Genomic DNA, 20743 nt, shown 5'->3' on the forward strand with positions numbered 1-20743 from the left:
ATTACAACTTCCTCAAATCCTATGGGTGTGCTTGCTACCCATGGTTAAAACCTTATTCCACTCACAAACTTGATTTTCGGAGCTGCCATTGCATTTTCATTGGGTATGGAACCAACCACAAAGGCTATCGTTGCCTTGACCCTAAAACGGGGAAGGTGTACATATCTCGTCATGTCACTTTTGATGAAACCACGTTTCCATTTAAGAGACCTACTCCAACTTCTCCGCCAACTCTACCAACTCCATCCTCTCTCACTTATCTACCATTACCACCTTCCCAACCTACTGCACAACAACCTTTACCTCCACTAATCACACCATCGTATCCTACTTCCCATCCCCATACTCCTCCACCTCCTTCCCCAACACCGCCTCCCCCACCCCCACCACCACCACCACCACCACCCCCACCCCCACCCCCACGTCAAAGGCTCAGACAACCACCTGGTCCACCATCTCATCCTATGCAAACTCGCTCTAAACACAACATATTCATCTAAACCCTAGCAGAGCGCTAGGTCTAAAACACCCACTCCTCTTTAATTGACCAAATTTCAATTAACCTCACAATATCACCCGCGAGAAACGCAGGCAAGTTGGTGGTATTAATTAAGCAAACTCTTCGAAAGAATGGTTAAATTTTTGAACTTTCACACATACTCTCACTTAGTCAAAATTCAATATATTGAACTATTTATATGTGAGGATAAAATAGTAACTCAATAATATATTTGATTAAAGAATAATGAAATTAAATAAATAAATGCATTATCTATACTATTATTAAGAGGAGTGGTGTTGTTAGTTAAAACTGATTTTTTTTACCTTTATAACCTCCAAATATTAAAATATCATGGATTGCATTTTGACATCAGAGAGAAAAATGTAAAAAGCAAGATAAAACAATAAAAAAATATAAAATAAAAGAAAATAACTTTTTCAAACTCTCAACTCTCAGAATTATAACTCTTCACTACTTTCACACCCATTGGGTGGTTAGACATTTTCTAGTTTTTCACTAAGGACAAGTCTCCTTAAAAATACGACAGAAAATTGTTCCATCATTCTCTTTAATTTTTTTTTTTTCATTTTCTCAAATAAGAAAAAAGTAAAAAAAAGAAAAGCTCATTGACATGTGCCTCACACGTGTGTTAATGAGCCAGTGAAATAATGAAACAGGAAAGAACAGTCTGTTATTGTAAAAGTTCCAAAACCCAAACTTGTTCCAGCTTTGCTAGCACTGATTCCCCAGCGATCCAATTTCACATTCAGCTCCAAAATCAAGCTACCCAATCCAAAATTGGCGCTCCGAATTTCCCAAATTCTTGTGCTTTTCTAGGGTTTCGGATGCGAGCGGGGCTGAGCAGAGAGAGAGACAGATAGCAAAATGAAGGCGGGAGGCGCCGCGAAGCTCATCGTGGACGCCCTGCTCCAGCGCTTCCTTCCACTCGCACGGCGTCGTATTGAGACCGCCCAAGCTCAGGTCTTTTTTCTTTTTTCTTTTTGGCTTAAATCCCATTTCAATTGCTCCAATTTTGACAGAGAGATCTTTGTGCTACTTGTTTTCGCACTTCTGTGCTTAGTTTCATTGCTTCAGACATTTTCAGTTCGCTTACTCATTATCCGATTAGTGTGGTTTATGTATAGCTTGAAAAAAACTGAGTGCAGTTGCTTAGAGGAGTAGCATGTTCATTGATTCGTTCATACTATTATGATATAGTTGCCAAACATTTGTTTCGGATAGAGTAACAATCACAGTGGAAACCTTTGTTACTTCTAAGGCTGCTCGGAATCTGTAGAACCGAAATTAGTACTGCTCGTTGTTTGTTGATATCTTATAAGGTTTTGATTGGCATTGTACAGGATGGGCAATACCTCAGACCTTCTGACCCTGCATATGAGCAAGTGCTGGACTCTTTAGCTATGGTAGCGCGGCATACACCCATACCTCTTCTAGAAGCTCTTTTAAGATGGAGAGAAAGGTAAGGCTTCTCTTTTCCCCAGATATGTTATTCTTTTACCTCCACAGTCATTCCGTGCTTGATGCGTATTGGGTTTATTGGATAGTGGCATTGGTGTAGCTGAATATAGTGAAGTGCTATTGTTGATCTGAGTTAATCATTTTATTTATTTTTGCTCTGAACATATTGTTTTGCTACATAAGGATCTTTTTTATTGTTGCAGTGAATCCCCAAAAGGCGCAAATGATGCATCTACATTCCAAAGGAAGGTTTGTATGAGTTCTCTTATTAATATCATCATACGTCTATGCCTCTCTCTTTTTGTGTGTGTGTGTGTGTGTGGCTATATACATTTATATATATTTCACTATGCATATTGTTATGACTTCTGTGCAATGTTTATATGAAGCTCAGCTTGCGGTGGAGTGCATTTTTTGCTCAGCATGTATTCGCTTTGTTGAGTGCTGTCCACAGGAGGGACTTACTGGTTAGTTTGATTCCATATTGTGATACTTCATGCAGAGGCTTGAGAAGTTGTAGTATTTATTGAAGTAAAATGGGATCTGTTCTTGTTGCAGAGAAACTTTGGTCTGGGCTTGAAAATTTTGTGTTTGATTGGCTGATTAATGCTGACAGGTAATGTGGTTGTTGGTAGTAAGAATTCTGATATCTGTTGTGACTTAATGTTTGTGGTAATCTTTTTGTGCCGACTTATGATATTGATAAGCTTTTGTTCAAAATAAAAACAGACCACAGAAATGCCACAAAATTTGATATACAGTAGTTTTTTTTTTTTTTTTTTTCATTTGCATATATACTTTTATTGATTAGCAAACATAAGTATATTTTCTTTCACTACTCTCATTGCAGGGTTGTTAGCCAGGTTGAATATCCTTCATTGGTTGATCTGCGAGGACTTCTTCTGGACTTAGTTGCTCAGCTATTAGGTGCCTTATCTCGCATCAGGTGACTGGATTATCAAGTTATCATACCTTTTAATTTGATGGAAATTGGAATATTATCAATACCTCCAAACCCCAAAAAAACAACAAAAAAAAACAACGTTCAGTTGAGGTCATTAGGGAAGTGGATTTGCATCAGTTATGTGCTGATTCTGTCTCTTTTAATATCCTTCCCTCGTTATAATTGCTACAATAATGCTTTTATCACCTGTCCTTGATGAATTTGGGTCTACCTTAAGAATTATTTGGCAAGTCTAGTCTACCTCACATCTTAGGTTTACCTTCCAATACAATCAAGCTGTCTGAGTGGAGTTAATTTATTTTTCTGCTGATTATGGTTTACAGGTTTAGTTCTGTCACTGAGCGCTTTTTCATGGAACTCAGTATTCGTCGTATTGACACTAGTGTTGCCCGGAGTGAAACACTTAGTATCATCAATGGAATGCGCTACTTAAAGTTAGGGGTATGTGGAAAACAACCTTCATAAAGGATCAATGGACTGGACATTTATATAACAATTTAGTAATTTTCAGGTCAAAACTGAGGGTGGACTGAATGCATCTGCCTCCTTTGTGGCAAAAGCAAATCCCCTTAATCGTGCACCCCATAAACGCAAAAGTGAGCTTCATCATGCTCTGTGTAATATGCTTTCAAATATCCTAGCACCTTTGGCAGAAGGTGGAAAAAACCAGTGGCCACCTTCAGGTGTAGAGCCTGCACTTACACTCTGGTTTGAAGCTGTTGGGCGCATAAGAGGACAACTCATGCATTGGATGGATAAACAGAGCAAACATATTTCTGTAAGTTACCAAAAATCTTTTACCTTCATATTATATGTGATTGGGGTTTTCTGATATCTAAAAGTGGAAAATAATATTCACACTACTTTCACTTATTATGAAGAAAATATTTCCCTTTATACTTTTTCTGTTGCCTCAAATTTATTTGGGAAAAATTCACCAACGGTGTCTGGACACTTAGGGGACTTTCAGAATGATACCTGAACTTACAAAGTTATCAATGTGATACCTGGACTCATTTTTTTGTATCAATGTGATACCTATGGCCAATTTCCGTCACGGAGCCGTTACGGAAATTAGCCGTAGGTATCACATTGATACGAAAAAATGAGTCCAGGTATCACATTGATAACTTTGTAAGTTCAGGTATCATTCTGAAAGTCCCTAAGTGTCCAGACACCGTTGGTGAATTTTTTCCTATTTTGCACGTGCGATGCACGTGAGTAACTTAATAAAGACAAAAGGACCGATTTACCCTCAAATTCTTTCTTTCTTTTCTTTTCTTTTTTTCTTTATTCTTCTTTCTTTCTTTCTTTCTTCTCCTTCTTTTCTGGTTTCTTCTTCCCTTGATATGAATCATTAAGATTCAAATCATCTTGCTCGTCCGATTCCTACCGCCGATCGTCGATCAAACACCACCGCTGCGTCTCAATCCATCTTCATGCACCATAGATGTTTCTGGTTCCCCCAACTTCAAATCCTATAGCAAATTGAAATTGTGCATTAAGGCTTCACCGCTCACTCCGAGTTCATCCTCGCCGTCGTCGCCAATGACTTGACCACAACAACCTCCATCACCGCACAACAACGTCGTCCTCCGCTGCTTCTCGATTGGGTTTGGGGATAAGGACTGCTTCTTCCTCCACCGCTAGCGAAATCGTGGAGGCTCAATGCCACATTCTAAGGGCCACCGACCGGAAGGACCGCCACAGCAAGGTTTGCACCACCAAAGGCCCCAGGGACCGCAGCATCCGGCTCGTCGCCCACACCGCCATTCAATTCTACGACATGCAGGACCGGCTTGGATACGACCAGCCTAGCAAGGTCGTCGATTGGCTAATCAAGAAAGCCAAGGCCGCAATCAACGAGCTTGACTAGCTGCCACCGTGGAACCCAAACTAAATTTATGTTCATACAACATTTTCTCCGACGATGCCGATATCCGCTGCGCAGGACACGCAGAACGTGAGCCTCAATTTCTCGATGGTGGAGGCTCCGAGTTCTTTGTCTACTAATCGGCGAGGCACAATGGTGGGTAGCAGTGGAGTGACGAAGCTGGTGAATAAGAACAGCTCGAATTTTCTGCAGGTGAGGATGGTGTGGAGGCCGAAGTTGTTAATCTTTGTCTGCCTAAAATTGCCTCTGATCGAAGTTGGGCTAAACCGATGAAGTTGCAGGTGAGGATGGTGTGGAGGTGGTGTTGCATGTCGGGAACGAAGGAGAGGATGGAGGGGTGGGATTGGAGCTGTGATTTGAGAGTGGAGGGCTAGCGGAGTCTGAGTTTCTGATCAATGGTGTATAAAAGGGGGTCGGAGGAGAGAACGAGAGTGGTGGTGGTTAAGTCATTGGCGGCAGCGGCGGGGATGAACTCGGAGTGAGCGGTGAAGCCTCAATGCACAATTTCAATTTGCTATAGGATTTGAAGTTGGGGGAACCAGAAACATCTGTGGTGCATGAAGGTGGGTTGAGACGCAGCGGCGGTGTTTGATCGGCGATCGGCGGTGGGAATCGGACGAGCAAGATGATTTGAATCTTGATGATTCAAATCAGGGGAAGAAGAAACTAGAAAAGAAGAAGAAGAAAGAAAGAAAGAAAGAAGAATAAAGAAAAAAAGAAAAGAAAAGAAAGAAAGAATTTGAGGGTAAATCGGTCCTTTTGTCTTCATTAAGTGACTCACGTGCATCGCACGTGCAAAATAGGGAAAAATTCACCAACGGTGTCTAGACACTTAGGGACTTTCAGAATGATACCTGAACTTACAAAGTTATCAATGTGATACCTGGACTCATTTTTTCGTATCAATGTGATACCTACGGCCAATTTCCGTAACGGCTCCGTGACGGAAATTGGCCGTAGGTATCACATTGATACGAAAAAATGAGTCCAGGTATCACATTGATAACTTTGTAAGTTCAGGTATCATTCTGAAAGTCCCCTAAGTGTCCAGACACCGTTGGTGAATTTTTCCCAATTTATTTTGGTAGAAAATTTTATGGGAAGAAATGTGATTCCTCTATTACTAGTTTGGTTTTTACCCGTACACTATATCATGGTCATCCTGAATCTTTCATGTTATGTTTTGAATTTTCACATTTTGAACTTTCATGTACTTGACTCTAAAATGCAGCCATTTTTTGTTTATTTCTAAATGGTGCAGTTTGTCATGATAAATTTATGAACCACAGTTACAGTGGCACCATCGCTATTTTGATTTCCACTCTTATTATATGCTAGATGAAAAGTTTTTTATTTTTATTTTTATGTTTTTTATACAAGGGTTCTTATTTATTGTAACTTATATTTTCTCCTGAAGATGGCTTTTAAATGTTTTCTCTTTGTGATGGTTTATTGGGGATTTGGGGTTTGATAAATTTATTTCCTTTAACAAGTTCAGATCAACTGTTATCCTCCCTCTCTCAATGTTGTTAGATATGAAGTTTTTAATAAACCGGAGAATGTCTACTCCTCTCTGCCCTTGCATATTTGTATATTTTGTTTTCCATGTGAACAAGTTCTTTTGGTTTCAGGTTGGATATCCTCTTGTGACTCTTCTACTATGTCTTGGTGACCCGCAAATTTTTCACAACAATTTAAGCTCTCACATGGAACAACTCTACAAGCTTCTTAGGGTAAGTTCTAGAACTAAATTTGGGGGATAAAGCTGTGTATCGATATGGTCTTATCATGTTGGTTTGTTGAGGGTCAGAGTCATATCCTTATGGCCTTCCATTTCGATGCAAGTTTTATGACATCCTGTGATTTGATCATTCAGGACAAGACCCATCGTTACATGGCATTGGACTGTCTTCACCGAGTTTTGAGGTTTTACCTCAGTGTTCATGCAGCAAATCAGGCTCCTAATCGTATATGGGACTGCTTAGACAGTATAACTTCACAGCTCTTAACGGTTTTGAGGAAAGGAATGCTTACTCAGGATGTCCAACATGATAAACTTGTGGAGTTTTGTGTGACTATAGCGGATCATAACCTTGATTTTGCAATGAATCATATGATACTGGAATTGCTGAAGCAAGACAGTCCTAGTGAAGCGAAGGTTATTGGTCTTCGTGCTTTGCTTGCCATTGTCATGTCACCTTCAAGCCCGCATGTTGGTCTGGAAATATTCAAAGGTTCTTTCATATCCTAGAAATATTTGATTACAAATATATTTTAATATTTCATTTTCCAATTGATCTTCACTGATTCCACGTGCATCACCAGGTCATGATATTGGCCACTATATTCCCAAAGTGAAGAACGCAATTGAGTCCATCTTGAGGTCTTGTAATCGAATCTATAGTCAGGCTCTTCTCACATCTCCAAAGACTACCATAGGTATTTTCCTTGCTAAATATATGTCAATTATAGAACCAAGTGAAGACAATAATGTAGGGATAAAGTTTTGCTCATATGATTTCTGTTGGGAGTTTATATTAACACTTCCATTGTGTCAATCAACACTCCAAATTGATATTTTTTATATTACTACACACATAAAATGTGCAAAAGGAGGTAGACTAGCATTATGGAATGTTAATCGCAACTCCCTTTCTTTGTCTTTTCTTTTCCTCATCTTAATTGATATCCTAGTTAATTATCCAAAAACATCAATTCAAGTTTGTTGTTATAGTCTATATGATGGGGAAGGCTTTTTTTATTTTTTTATATAAAGATGCAGGAGGTTGAGTATAGAGTCAAGTCATTGGTGAATCAGTCTGTCTTGATCTACTATATAACTCTCTCTTCCCCTCTCCTATTTCTATCAATATGCGTCAGCCTATCCAATTTTTTCTTTGTTGCTTTACAAAGCGGACCAACTTTTATCATTGTGCAACTGTTATCAACTATTCCACCAGCCAATATAAGATCCTCAAATTTCAATTTTCCGTTGCAACTTTTGTTGCTTGAGTTAATGAATGAATTTTTTAGTTTCCAGTTTCTAACATTTTTTGATAACAATAATGAATGAATTTTCTGATTTCCAGATTCTATAACCAAGGAAAAGTCTCAAGGATATCTCTTCCGGTCTGTGCTAAAATGTATACCATATCTAATAGAAGAAGTTGGACGCAGTGACAAAATTACTGAGATAATACCTCAACATGGGATAAGCATCGATCCTGGTGTTCGTGAGGAAGCAGTGCAGGTATTGAACCGGATTGTCAGATACCTTCCCCACCGTCGCTTTGCAGTGGCAAGAGGGATGGCGAACTTCATCCTACGACTTCCTGATGAATTCCCTCTTCTCATTCAAACATCACTCGGTCGTCTATTGGAACTCATGCGTTTCTGGAGAGCGTGTCTAATTGATGATAGGCTGGAATGTGATGCTGAAGATGCAGAACAGGTGATGCGGGAAAATTTAGGAATTAGGAAACCTACTTTCCGTCTATCCGGAGACTTAAATGAATTCCGTGCGTCAGAGATAGATGCAGTTGGACTTATCTTCCTTAGTTCTGTGGATAGCCAAATTAGACATACTGCACTTGAATTATTGCGGTGTGTTCGTGCTCTAAGGAATGATATAAGATACCTTACTTTATGTGCACAACCCGATCACCGTCTTAAATATGAAGCTGAACCAATTTTTATAATCGATGTCTTGGAGGAGCATGGGGTATGAGATCTTCCTCTAACTGTTTCCTATATCAAAGCTCCTGCACCCTTTTTACTTGAGGTGCAGTTTTGTAATAGTGTATATTATCATATTTCATCTGTGAATTTTTTTAATGATTCAGGATGACATCGTCCAGAGCTGCTATTGGGATTCTGGGCGCCCATTTGATTTGAGACGAGAATCTGATTCAATTCCTCCTGATGTGACACTTCAATCTATAATATTTGAGAGCCCTGATAAAAACAGGTGGGCTCGGTGTCTTAGCGAGCTTGTCAAATACGCTGCTGAACTTTGCCCAAGATCTGTCCATGAAGCGAAGTAAGCATATTTATCTTACATGTATTTATCTTTAGACATGTCTCTTCCAACACTTGCTTAGTCAAGTAATTACTAGTTTGAACTAATATTTTAAGAGCGACTCAATATAGAATTTTTTTTTTCCCTGTGGTGAAAAACAAAATCGTAGCTTGCACCCACATGGCTACATGTTAACTCTTTATCTTTTCCATGACATGGGAATAATGATGAACAATCTATGAACATGTAATCTGATTTCTTGTGGAGAAGATTTTATCTAGTAAAGCAAGACCATATGTGCTGAAAACATGATCATGCTTAAACTGTTCACTTGCTCTTATCTTTTACATCTCTTTAGAGATATGGATTTCCAGGTTGATCAAATTCAAGATTGAAAGTCCTGGATCTTGCCATAACACAATCCTTATTTGCAGGGCAGAGGTTATGCAACGTCTGGCTCATATAACACCTGTTGAGTTGGGTGGGAAGGCTCATCAGTCACAAGATACAGACAGCAAATTGGATCAGTGGCTCATGTATGCAATGTTTGTATGTTCATGTCCACCAATTGGTAGAGAAGCTGGTAGTATAGCTGCCACCAAGGATCTTTACCATCTAATTTTCCCATCTCTGAAATCAGGATCTGAGGCGCATATAGTGAGTACTAGTTGAAGGAATTTAATTTTCTGAGTTTTCTGATAGTGTATTGTGTTAAGTCACACCACTGTTATGTTTCAAACTGAGAAAACAAGTATTGGATTTGCAACAAGGGCAGGGTAGATGGGTTGTGTTCTAGGAATCACTCCTTTGTTAGATTTTTAGTTATACCCTTCTGAATGATAAAATGTGGTACATCTCCTGATCTACTGGATTGGTTAGTCATGATATGTTCTCTATCATTTTTCGTTTTTTTCCTAGTCAAAGCCCTGCCAATGAATCCAGTTAAACAACCTTTATTTCATTGCAATGGTAATAGATAATTAGAGAAACTTCACTTAAAACCTATTCCATCATTTTTTTTTCTTGTTCTTTTGTTTTCATTTAAGTTTTTCATGATTGTGGGAATTAGTGTTTCACTCCTTGTTGTGGGAAGATAGTGTAAGGAACTAAGGATGTGTTCTTTCCAGTGGATTATTACATTCCTGTATAATGTTGGTATGGACTGAAGACACAGTAAGAAGGAAGACTCTTTTTTTTTTTTTTTTTAAAGAATGAAGAAGGAAGATGATTGTAGTATTCATAGGGAGAGATAATATATATGTGCTTTGGTCAGCATGGGGGTCATGAAAGATGCTATCATATTACTTTCTCAACAATGCTTTAATATATATAAGGGGATTTGATCTAATTAGAATAGTTATATCACTTTCTTTTAGATTAATCCATACTGTTGTATCCTTTTGACTGGCGAGACTAAATTTGGCCCTTATATGTTTAGCATGCGGCCACAATGACTCTTGGCCATTCACATCTTGAAGCATGCGAAATCATGTTTACGGAGCTTGCGAATTTCATTGATGAGGTTTCTTCAGAGACGGAGGGAAAACCAAAGTGGAAGGTACTGTATTTTTGAACTCCTAAAGTCTCATCCAAAGATAATTATGTCATTTTGGCAATATTGTAGAATTAAGTAAATTGTTTGGTCATCTAAGAATATGTTAGTAAAATATTGCTTACAGTGCTTCATTAGTAAAATATTGTTTGCGGTGAATATGGCTGACCATATGCAAATCCCTTTGATTCAGATTCAGAAGTCTCGCCGTGAAGAGCTTCGAATCCATATTGCAAATATATTTCGTGCTGTTGCTGAGAATGTATGGCCTGGCATGCTGGCCCGTAAACCAGTTTTCCGTCTCCACTATCTGAAGTTCATTGATGAGACAACCAGACAGATCCTAACAGCTCCTACTGAAAACTTCCAAGATATGCAGCCACTCCGCTATGCACTTGCTTCTGTTTTAAGATCACTAGCTCCTGAATTTGTTGAGTCAAAATCAGAGAAATTTGATGTTAGGACTAGAAAGAAATTGTTTGATCTTCTTCTTTCCTGGTGTGATGAAACAGGCACCAATTATGGTCAAGACGGTGTTAGTGATTACCGGCGTGAAGTAGAACGTTACAAGTCCTCTCAGAATGCTCGGTCAAAAGATTCTGTGGACAAAATATCATTTGATAAAGAACTGAGTGAACAAGTTGAGGCAATCCAGTGGGCCTCCATGAATGCTATGGCTTCACTCCTATATGGGCCTTGCTTTGATGATAATGCGAGAAAGATGAGTGGGCGGGTTATATCTTGGATCAACAGTTTGTTCAATGAGCCTGCGCCTAGGGCTCCATTTGGATACTCGCCAGCTGATCCTAGAACTCCATCTTATTCAAAGTACACAGGAGAAGGTGGCCGTGGAACTGCTGGTCGTGATAGGCATAGGGGTGGCCATCATCGCATTTCTTTAGCAAAACTAGCTCTGAAGAATCTATTACAGACAAATTTGGACCTGTTTCCTGCTTGTATTGATCAGGTATTCATGCCCTCTCTGATCATCATGTTAATACTTTGTTATCTTTTAGATATCTTACCATAGAATTTAGTAACTGCACCTAATACATGTAGAGCAGTTCCTGCACCCATGAAGGCTAATTAGTCTATGATTTTATATATGCTATACATCGTCAATTGGATCAGTTTCTTTTTATAACAGTCTTCATCCTCCTGGACTACATAATAAATTGATGGGTTGTTACTTCATTAGTATATCCATTATATTCTCTGATGAAGGATTGACAACCCCAAATGTATGTTTTGACTTCTTAAAACGTAATCTGACCTTAGAATACTATGCAAGCAGTTTTGCTTTCAATGAAATTGTCAAAGTTAATTATCTTGCATGCACCTTTTGTTCTAAAGAAGTTCATATTCCGATTTCTGTTGTGAACTTATTCTATATCTCATAAGTAAGGTTCTCATAATGTGTGGGTCTAGTTAATTATTTTTATACCTTTTTCACTCTTATAAACAATTGATACTTTTGTTTCAGTGCTATTACTCTGATGCTGCCATAGCTGATGGTTACTTCAGTGTGCTAGCTGAAGTCTACATGCGCCAAGAGATACCAAAATGTGAAATCCAGAGACTTTTGAGCCTGATTCTCTACAAGGTGGTGGATCCATCAAGACAAATCCGTGATGATGCACTTCAGATGCTTGAGACACTTTCTGTTCGTGAGTGGGCTGAGGATGGCATTGAGGGCTCAGGTAATTATCGGGCTGCTGTTGTGGGTAACCTTCCTGATTCCTACCAACAATTCCAATACAAGCTCTCATGCAAACTTGCCAAAGATCATCCTGAGTTGAGTCAGCTCCTTTGCGAGGAGATTATGCAAAGGCAACTTGATGCTGTTGATATAATTGCACAACATCAGGTCTTAACATGCATGGCTCCTTGGATTGAGAATCTAAATTTCTGGAAACTTAAGGACTCGGGATGGAGCGAAAGATTACTGAAAAGCCTTTACTATGTAACATGGCGGCATGGTGATCACTTCCCTGATGAAATTGAGAAACTTTGGAGCACTATTGCTAGCAAACCAAGGAACATTAGCCCTGTTTTGGATTTCTTAATCACGAAAGGGATAGAGGACTGTGATTCAAATGCATCTGCAGAAATTAGTGGTGCGTTTGCTACATATTTCTCTGTTGCAAAGCGAGTAAGTTTATATTTAGCACGGGTATGTCCTCAGCGTACAATTGATCACCTGGTCTATCAGTTGGCTCAGCGGATGCTGGAGGATAGCATAGATCCAATTGGTCCGACTGCAAATAAGGGTGATGCTGGTGGAAATTTTGTCTTGGAATTCTCTCAAGGGCCAGCTGTTCCCCAAATTGCATCTCTTGTGGACATCCAGCCACACATGTCACCATTACTTGTTCGGGGTTCTCTTGATGGTCCGTTAAGGAATACTAGTGGGAGCCTCAGCTGGCGGACTGCAGGTGTGACAGGCCGAAGTATCTCAGGCCCTATAGGTCCAATGCCTCCTGAGCTGAACATTGTTCCTGCAAATGCAGGCAGATCAGGCCAGCTCCTTCCAGCATTAGTAAATATGTCGGGGCCTTTAATGGGGGTGAGAAGTTCAACTGGAAGTCTGCGGAGTCGCCATGTGTCCCGGGACAGTGGAGACTACCTTATTGATACTCCAAATTCTGGTGAAGATGGGTTGCACTCTGGGGTTGCCATGCATGGCATCAGTGCTAAAGAACTGCAGTCAGCCTTGCAGGGGCATCAGCAACATTCACTGACTCATGCAGATATAGCATTGATTTTACTTGCAGAAATTGCATATGAAAATGATGAAGATTTTCGGGAGCACTTGCCTCTGCTCTTTCATGTCACATTTGTTTCGATGGATAGTTCAGAAGACATTGTGCTGGAACACTGTCAACATCTCCTTGTTAATCTTCTATACTCTCTTGCAGGAAGGCACTTGGAACTATATGAGGTTGAAAATTGTGATGGAGAGAACAAGCAGCAGGTTGTGAGCCTGATCAAATATGTCCAGTCAAAGCGAGGAAGCATGATGTGGGAAAATGAGGACCCCACGGTTGTGAGATCTGAACTTCCAAGTGCAGCACTATTATCTGCACTAGTTCAGAGCATGGTAGATGCTATCTTCTTTCAAGGAGATCTTCGAGAGACTTGGGGTGCAGAGGCACTGAAATGGGCCATGGAGTGCACGTCGAGACACCTTGCCTGCCGCTCGCATCAGATTTACCGTGCATTGCGGCCTAGTGTAACAAGTGACACATGTGTATTGCTCCTCCGGTGCCTTCATAGATGCCTAGGAAATCCAGTACCTCCAGTTTTGGGTTTCATAATGGAAATTCTGTTGACATTGCAAGTGATGGTGGAGAACATGGAACCAGAAAAAGTGATACTTTACCCTCAACTGTTTTGGGGCTGTGTAGCTATGATGCACACGGATTTTGTTCATGTCTACTGCCAAGTCCTTGAGCTCTTTTCTCGTGTGATTGACCGACTATCATTCCGAGACAGAACAACAGAAAATGTGCTCCTTTCGAGCATGCCTAGGGATGAGCTTGATACCAGTAATGACATAGGGGACTTCCAACGGTTGGAATCCAGGATGAGCTATGAGCAGTCTGCATCTGGGGGAAATCTGCCAACATTTGAAGGGGTGCAACCTCTTGTTCTTAAAGGACTTATGTCAACAGTTAGTCACGGTGTTTCCATTGAAGTTCTCTCACGGATCACAGTGCACTCATGTGACTCTATATTTGGAAATGCAGAGACACGACTCTTGATGCACATCACATGTTTACTTCCCTGGCTCTGCTTGCAGCTTAGCAAGGATCCAGTGATGGGGCCTGCTTCACCACTCCAGCAGCAGTACCAGAAAGCTTGCTCTGTTGCTGCCAACATCTCTGTTTGGTGTAGAGCAAAATCATTAGACGAATTAGCTACTGTATTTATGATCTACTCTCGTGGTGAGATCAAAAGTATCACCAACCTCCTTGCTTGTGTCTCGCCACTATTATGCAATGAGTGGTTCCCAAAGCACTCAGCTTTGGCTTTTGGGCACTTATTACGGCTACTGGAGAAAGGGCCTGTTGAGTATCAGCGTGTGATATTGCTCATGCTCAAGGCATTGCTCCAGCACACACCAATGGATGCTGCCCAAAGTCCACACATGTATGCTATTGTGTCCCAGTTGGTGGAGAGCACATTGTGCTGGGAGGCACTGAGTGTGTTGGAAGCGCTTCTGCAAAGCTGTAGTTCATTGCCAGGTTCGCACCCTCATGAATCTGGGTCGTTTGAGAATGGGATTGGCGGCAGTGATGATAAGATGCTAGCTCCTCAGACCTCATTTAAGGCTCGTAGTGGGCCACTACAGTTTGGTCTGACATCACCGTTTGGAACAGGTTCAACACCAGCACAAGGGAGCTCAACTGAAACTGGGGTTTCATCTAGAGAAATGGCTTTGCATAACACCCGGCTTATTCTTGGGCGGGTTCTTGACAGCTGTGCCCTAGGGAGGAGAAGGGATTACAGAAGGCTGGTTCCTTTCGTAACCAGTATTGGAAACCCATAACTGCCATAGATCCGTATCTTTTTTATATATGGCTGGGTTATACAGTAGAAGGTAATCCACCACTCCACTCAACATTTTATAGGACTCTTGGCAGGACCATGAGGAGAAATGTAATCGAACTTCAAGAGTTGGTGGTTTATTATTTGATGTACATCAGTAGATGATGAGGGATTGAGGGGGGCATGTAACATTTTTGAAGTTGTCAAGTTGTATATAGGTTGTGAAGCAATTAGTGTAATATTGTGATATGCTGTACAGTATAGACCCTTCTTGATTTTTGCCAATTATTCTTGTTAATAAAAGAAGTCAAAAACTATATACTAAATACGAGTCATACCTCAACTCTATAGAAACTTTTTGGATAAGAACATGTAATTTTAACCAAAGTTCATGCGTTATAGTTCCCACATCTTCGAGGAAGGCTCATTGTGCAAATAATAATTTTTAAACACTTTATACTGATGAAACTAAAAAATTACGACACAATTTTTTTTGCAATTTTTCAAAATTAAAAAAAGTTATAAAAATATATATTTGAGATTTTAGTGTTATGTCAATTGAAATAGAAAATTACATAGCACATATAGTAACACTTTATATGTAATTTGTTATTCTTTTTATTCCTTCATGATTCATCAGAGTCATCACAAAAAGTATATAATAATATCCAAAGAAAACAAGATTTCGAAATATGCATGCCAAATATAAAGATACATATATTCATTTTTCACAGCTCGCTTCATTCATTCTAGTACCAAAAATATATGCATGCCAAATATAAAGATACATATATTCATTTTTCACAGCTCGCTTCATTCATTCTAGTACCAAAAATAGCAGAGTTCAATGTCGGAAACAACTTCATACAACACACATGCAGAGGGCAAAGAATTGCGATGCCCAGTTCTTACACTAAGCAAAGTTGCAAACACACCTTTTTACATTGAGCAGTGTTCCTTTATTTTTTATTCAATCCCCTTGGAAAGCCCTGGTTTTCCTTTCTAACAAAGTTTATATGATCCAGCCAGTCGATGGCTTCACTGAAAACATGAGCACAACCTGGCAAATTCTCGTATAAGAGAATTGCATTGGAGATCATTCACGCGGTGATGGAGTGTTGGCATTCTTGAACAAGGCATAGGCATCGCTATATATTGCCACCACGTTTGAGAATACAGCAAGGACAATCATAACAATACTCAAGATCTTGTCCTTCTTAGTTGCTATGTTGTGTCGATCCCTGAAGCACCAAGGGAAAGAAAACTCAATGTTAATTTGAAATAAAAATGATATTAATTTCATTTTTATTCACTCAAAAAAAGTAGCCACTGTAAAACTAATAAGAAAGGCAGAGTCGGGGGAATCCAGTAAACAATTTCCATATTCTCTCATGCTAAAAAGGATAATAGCTGCTAACAGTGTCATCAATTTCCATATTCTCTCATGCTAAAAAGGCTAAATGGTTACTTTTTTCTACAAGCTATGATTCTCCAAATATAAGGCATCAATTATTGGGAAAGATAAATCAACAATAAACATATTGTTCCGAAGCAAGTTGAAACCTGAACTAAAAGATAGTTTTTGTGATCAAGTCAAAAACTTACTTGAGAGTAATTGCAGCAGGGAAGATGAACCCGATGCACACTGCGGCAGTTGCTCCGGTGAATTGGAAAGCGTCCCAGATGCTGGGTATAAAGTTTGCACCCAAGAAGATAATACCAATCAGCCCAACTGTGACAAGTGCAAATCTCATGTTGTCGAGAACCAAAGGCCTTGAAGAGGGAAAGAAAAGGCCATCCAAGTTGAGCCGCAAGGGGAAGAAGACAACAGGAAACACAAGCATAAGGTGAGCAGCATAGCTGACACGAACGGCATCATTAAGGAAGGAACCATAAGGAATGCCAAGGTTGGCATCAAAATTGGCAAGCACATCGTCAAGAGTTCCATCCCCAAATAGAAGGAATCCAAAAAGGCTTGTCATTATGTATACAGATGAGCACAGAGCAAGTGAGGTTTGCACAACCCCTCTTATTTGTGTAGAGTCTTCAAGTTCATTGTCGATGCTATGAACTGCAGAAAAAGTACTCAAGAAGATCATTACTCAACGCATAGACACTTAAAAGGTGAAAAACATATAGAATATGACACCTCCTAGACCCAATTCTCATAGTTTCTCCAAGTCATGTACATTGTAGGTAAATCATTATGTGCATATTATCCCAAGATGTTTTAATTCTGACTAGCACTTCTAAGTATCAACAGGTGCTGCTATGGGAAATACATGCCAGCATCATAAAATGATCAAGATGCGGAATCAGTTTAACATTCTGAAATGCTAGTCAAGATTGTTCAGTCACTAGAATACAGGAACCTGGCACACGAAGTGGTGCCTACACTGGTGCTTAAATAGCATTCAATTCAATCCAAACACCAAATAGATACTGCTGTTCAAGTAAACAGGTTCCATACCATTGTAGTGACAGATGTAAGCAGTGACGAGAACAGGGACTACAGTGAAGCATTTGAAGAATGATGAAACATCACTAACATCAGGTAGCAATCTGGGCATTCCAATACTTCCATCAATCAACTTGATAACTGTAATTCCAACAGTAATAACAAGAAACACAACTGCTAGGGCAACAGATAAGGCAGACGTGAAGCTCAATGAATCTGCAAAATAATAGGGCTAGTAAGATAACCAACACATTCAAATTCCAAATAAGAAAAGGAAAACAATTAAGTTTCACCAGAAAACAGGCCTAAATTCAATAAATCTGAAAATTTACATAGTACGTCACTGCTCCAACACAAATCAAAAGCTGCAATAAGGAACATGAATGGGAAGGGCGAAGAATTTTCAAACTGTAACCAAATCACAAATACTCACTGCCTATATTGTACTGTCAAATTACATAGCATACTAACTTAAAGACTCACCAATTCGCTTAAAGCTTGCCAATGGAGCAAATATTCCAAGTGTTGTTACAAGAAGAACAATAGTACGCCCGGTCCACCAATGTTCTCCAAACCATCCTTCAAGTACACCTGCGTGGTGCCCTTCACTTGAAGATGTTCCGGAAAGCACGTCACCTTCACATAAGCAGTACAAGAGTGTTACACAACTTCAGATCTTTTACATATCATTATAAGCTAGGCCGACAAAAATCCACAATTCAAATACCAAATGACAAATTTGTAACAGAGTAAATACAATACAATCAGCACAACAGAGTGGAATTCATACCAATAATAATCATGTACACAATAAGCACGCCAAGATTGTTGACTAGCACAGCTACCTGCAACAAAATTTTCCCATATTTTCCAAAGGCATCCCCCATGAGGCTTCCATAAGAAGAAGACTTTCCGGCTCGGCTGAACCGGAGTATCAGCTCAATTGAAGCATCAGTCAAGAAGGCCATAAATATGATCATGGTAATCCCAAGACCAAGACCCAACACTTTCATGGTTGCAGGCAAAGCCATGATTCCAGCACCAACGATTGTGGTTGATAAATTGAAAACTGCCCCAGTAAAGGAGGCTCCATTAAACTCATCAAACCCAACCTCTTCCCCTCTTTTGGGCAACAAAGGAGCATTTTCATCAACAATTGCTTTATTCTTTCTTGACTTCCTCTCCTTCTTTGGTGCAATATTCTCAATTGTCATCTTTACAAATCTTCAAAACTTTTCACAATAATTGTTTCAAAGCTTATGAAAAATTGACTCCAATAGTCAAATTCAGAGCTGATGATCAAAAGATCAAAATTTCCAAATGCAAATGCTAAAAACAGCAAATATTATACAATTCTAGCTGAGAATATTAAAGGTTGAATCTTTTGCAATATGAAATAAATATATCACAGTTGCAAATCAGCTACCAATTAACTATAAAACATATACATACAAAGCGTTTTTGGGGTAGAAACTTTGAAAAACACAAAAGAAAATGGAAACCCAGAAGCCAAAGTATCACAATTTGATTGAAAATCGAAGTGATTCTTCAATATAAATAGGGAGAGAAAATCCTAAAAGAGCAAACCTTCAAAACCCAATTCCCCCCCCTTTAAAAAAACAAAGCGCCCAAAACCAAAACCAATCAAAACCCAGAATTCAGAGACCAATAATTCAGCAGACCCAGCAAGAAACGTGACAGAATTCTCCAAAAGGTTTGATTTTTATAGCCAGAAAATTTCAGAGAAAGAGATAAACACACGCAAGAAAAGTCTGATACTAAATATCAATAATGGGGATTAATGGGGGTGCAGACAAAGACGACAATTTAAAATGTCGATGGCTTTCTCTGTGGAATTATTGAGGATTTAATATGAAAATTGTAATCCACAATTCCACAGAAAGAAATCGACTAATGTAAATCTGTGAAGTTTTTTTTTTTGTTTTTTTTTGAAGTGTAAATGAACTAATGGAGACGTCCATTGGTGTCAACGTCAAAAAAGGAACTACATCTAAAACTATAGTACTAGGTATCCTGGAAAACCGTAAATTCGTTCTTAAAGACTTAATCAACCAAATTACTGCTCCCATTTTCACTCATTTGTGAATGAAAAACTTAGGGGTGTAATTACTTGGAAGTAGTTGATTTGTGGTGATGTGAAATTGGAAGAGAATCTTAGAAGGTCCATATAAGATTTTGAATTTGTTACATTTTTTTTTTTTAGGGCAACGGAAGACTAATCCATTGATCGAAATCATGACGACTTCACTCGGTCAAGCATGAAGGGTACAAGCACCCCTCATATTACAATGCAAGCTCACGAAGAGTACTAAATCCAAAAGAAATCCATACTTGAAAACTAAAATCCTAAAGGAACTGCTGAAAAAGAAAATGCAGAATTGAAAAAAACTCCCTAATCCTACACTGCCCAAAAATGAAACCAATGTCCTGAACATCTTAACGCCTAAGACCCTTTTGGTGTACGTCGCGACATTCAACACACCCACAGCAACATTCTAGGATAGATGCAGGACAAAGAGCAGGACAGACCATCCCAAAAAGCCCAAACCCGACCCAAGTGTGAGAAAATAGGGGGAATTGGGCTATAGACCCAAGTCTCTAGAATGCATCCCTGCAGCCCAGAAAGGCAGAGGCCCAAGGCCCACTACCCACACCCTACATGCCTCACACCCAGCCGCCGAATCTGGCCCTTCCGAGAAGCCGCCCGCCACCGCCAAATCAGTCCGGCGGCCTCCCCAGGCAGGAGACCGTGGCAGCCATCTCGCCACCCACCAAAGCCTGTGCTAGCCGCCGATCCGAACGCCGATCTCTAGCAGGAAAGCTCCGATCTCGCTCCTCCTCTAGTCTCGAAACCACGACCGATCTCCTCTTCTAGTCCCGACGCCTATTCACTCCGACTGGAAACCGATGATGCAGGAAGAGCCTCCCCCAGAAGCCTGATGCCTACCACGGCTGTCGACCACAACGCAGCCCGAAAGAACCAAAACCGGGCTCGACCACAACGCAACCCGAGATCGAAGTCTCGTCCTCCTTGGTTTGGAAAACGACGTCGGAGCGCCCTGCTGTAGATCGGAGCCAAGGGACGCCGCCGCACTGCTCACGAAACCTAGGTTTAGGTTTCGGAATCGCTCCGACTTTTTTGGAGCATAAACTATGATTTTGAATTTGTTACATTAGTTACCTTCAAACACAAGAAAAGAAAATGTTAATTTTTTTCTTCTTCTCTTGTTATTAAAGGTATGACTGTAGACGAAAGAAATCATTTCTAAGCAATGAGGACTATAACCTTAAAAATGTTTTCACT

The 20743-nt window shown here is 39.9% G+C and overlaps 2 protein-coding genes across 2 annotated transcripts; one reads left to right on the forward strand and one right to left on the reverse strand.

Annotated features, from left to right (window-relative positions):
* The first annotated feature begins 1192 nt into the window (after positions 1–1192).
* On the forward strand, positions 1193–15286 carry LOC133726225 (cell polarity protein mor2). Its single transcript, XM_062153731.1, has 17 exons — positions 1193–1483; positions 1864–1982; positions 2185–2230; positions 2376–2448; positions 2540–2597; positions 2832–2927; positions 3269–3386; positions 3457–3723; positions 6471–6572; positions 6716–7073; positions 7165–7278; positions 7929–8560; positions 8682–8878; positions 9292–9514; positions 10296–10415; positions 10603–11376; positions 11893–15286. The coding sequence occupies exons 1-17, from the start codon at positions 1388–1390 to the stop codon at positions 14959–14961; spliced, it is 6462 nt and encodes a 2153-aa protein (XP_062009715.1). The 5' UTR covers positions 1193–1387; the 3' UTR covers positions 14962–15286.
* A 467-nt stretch (positions 15287–15753) lies between these two features.
* Positions 15754–19218, reverse strand: LOC133726226 (amino acid transporter AVT6A-like). The gene is made up of 5 exons (XM_062153732.1): positions 18209–19218; positions 17902–18054; positions 17431–17634; positions 16566–17031; positions 15754–16201 (listed from the first exon to the last, which is right to left on the reverse strand). Exons 1-5 carry the CDS (start codon positions 18630–18632, stop codon positions 16057–16059), a joined length of 1392 nt encoding a protein of 463 aa, XP_062009716.1. The 5' UTR covers positions 18633–19218; the 3' UTR covers positions 15754–16056.
* Between the last annotated feature and the right edge of the window lie 1525 nt (positions 19219–20743).

Source organism: Rosa rugosa, chromosome 1 (assembly GCF_958449725.1).
Source record: "Rosa rugosa chromosome 1, drRosRugo1.1, whole genome shotgun sequence".
Lineage (NCBI taxonomy): Eukaryota > Viridiplantae > Streptophyta > Magnoliopsida > Rosales > Rosaceae > Rosa > Rosa rugosa.

What these genes read in the sequence shown, in the direction of transcription:
- LOC133726225 (XM_062153731.1), top strand. Translation starts at nt 1,388, where the DNA reads ATGAAGGCGGGAGGCGCCGCGAAGCTCATCGTGGACGCCCTGCTCCAG. An exon ending in TGCGCTACTTAAAGTTAGGG is followed by an intron (nt 3,387 to 3,456) that starts GTATGTGGAAAA and finishes AGTAATTTTCAG; the next exon opens with GTCAAAACTGAGGGTGGACT. An exon ending in ATCTCCAAAGACTACCATAG is followed by an intron (nt 7,279 to 7,928) that starts GTATTTTCCTTG and finishes TCTGATTTCCAG; the next exon opens with ATTCTATAACCAAGGAAAAG.
- LOC133726226 (XM_062153732.1), bottom strand. Translation starts at nt 18,632, where the DNA reads ATGACAATTGAGAATATTGCACCAAAGAAGGAGAGGAAGTCAAGAAAG. An exon ending in GGCAAGCTTTAAGCGAATTG is followed by an intron (nt 17,635 to 17,901) that starts GTGAGTCTTTAA and finishes ATTATTTTGCAG; the next exon opens with ATTCATTGAGCTTCACGTCT. An exon ending in CCTGCTGCAATTACTCTCAA is followed by an intron (nt 16,202 to 16,565) that starts GTAAGTTTTTGA and finishes TTGGTGCTTCAG; the next exon opens with GGATCGACACAACATAGCAA.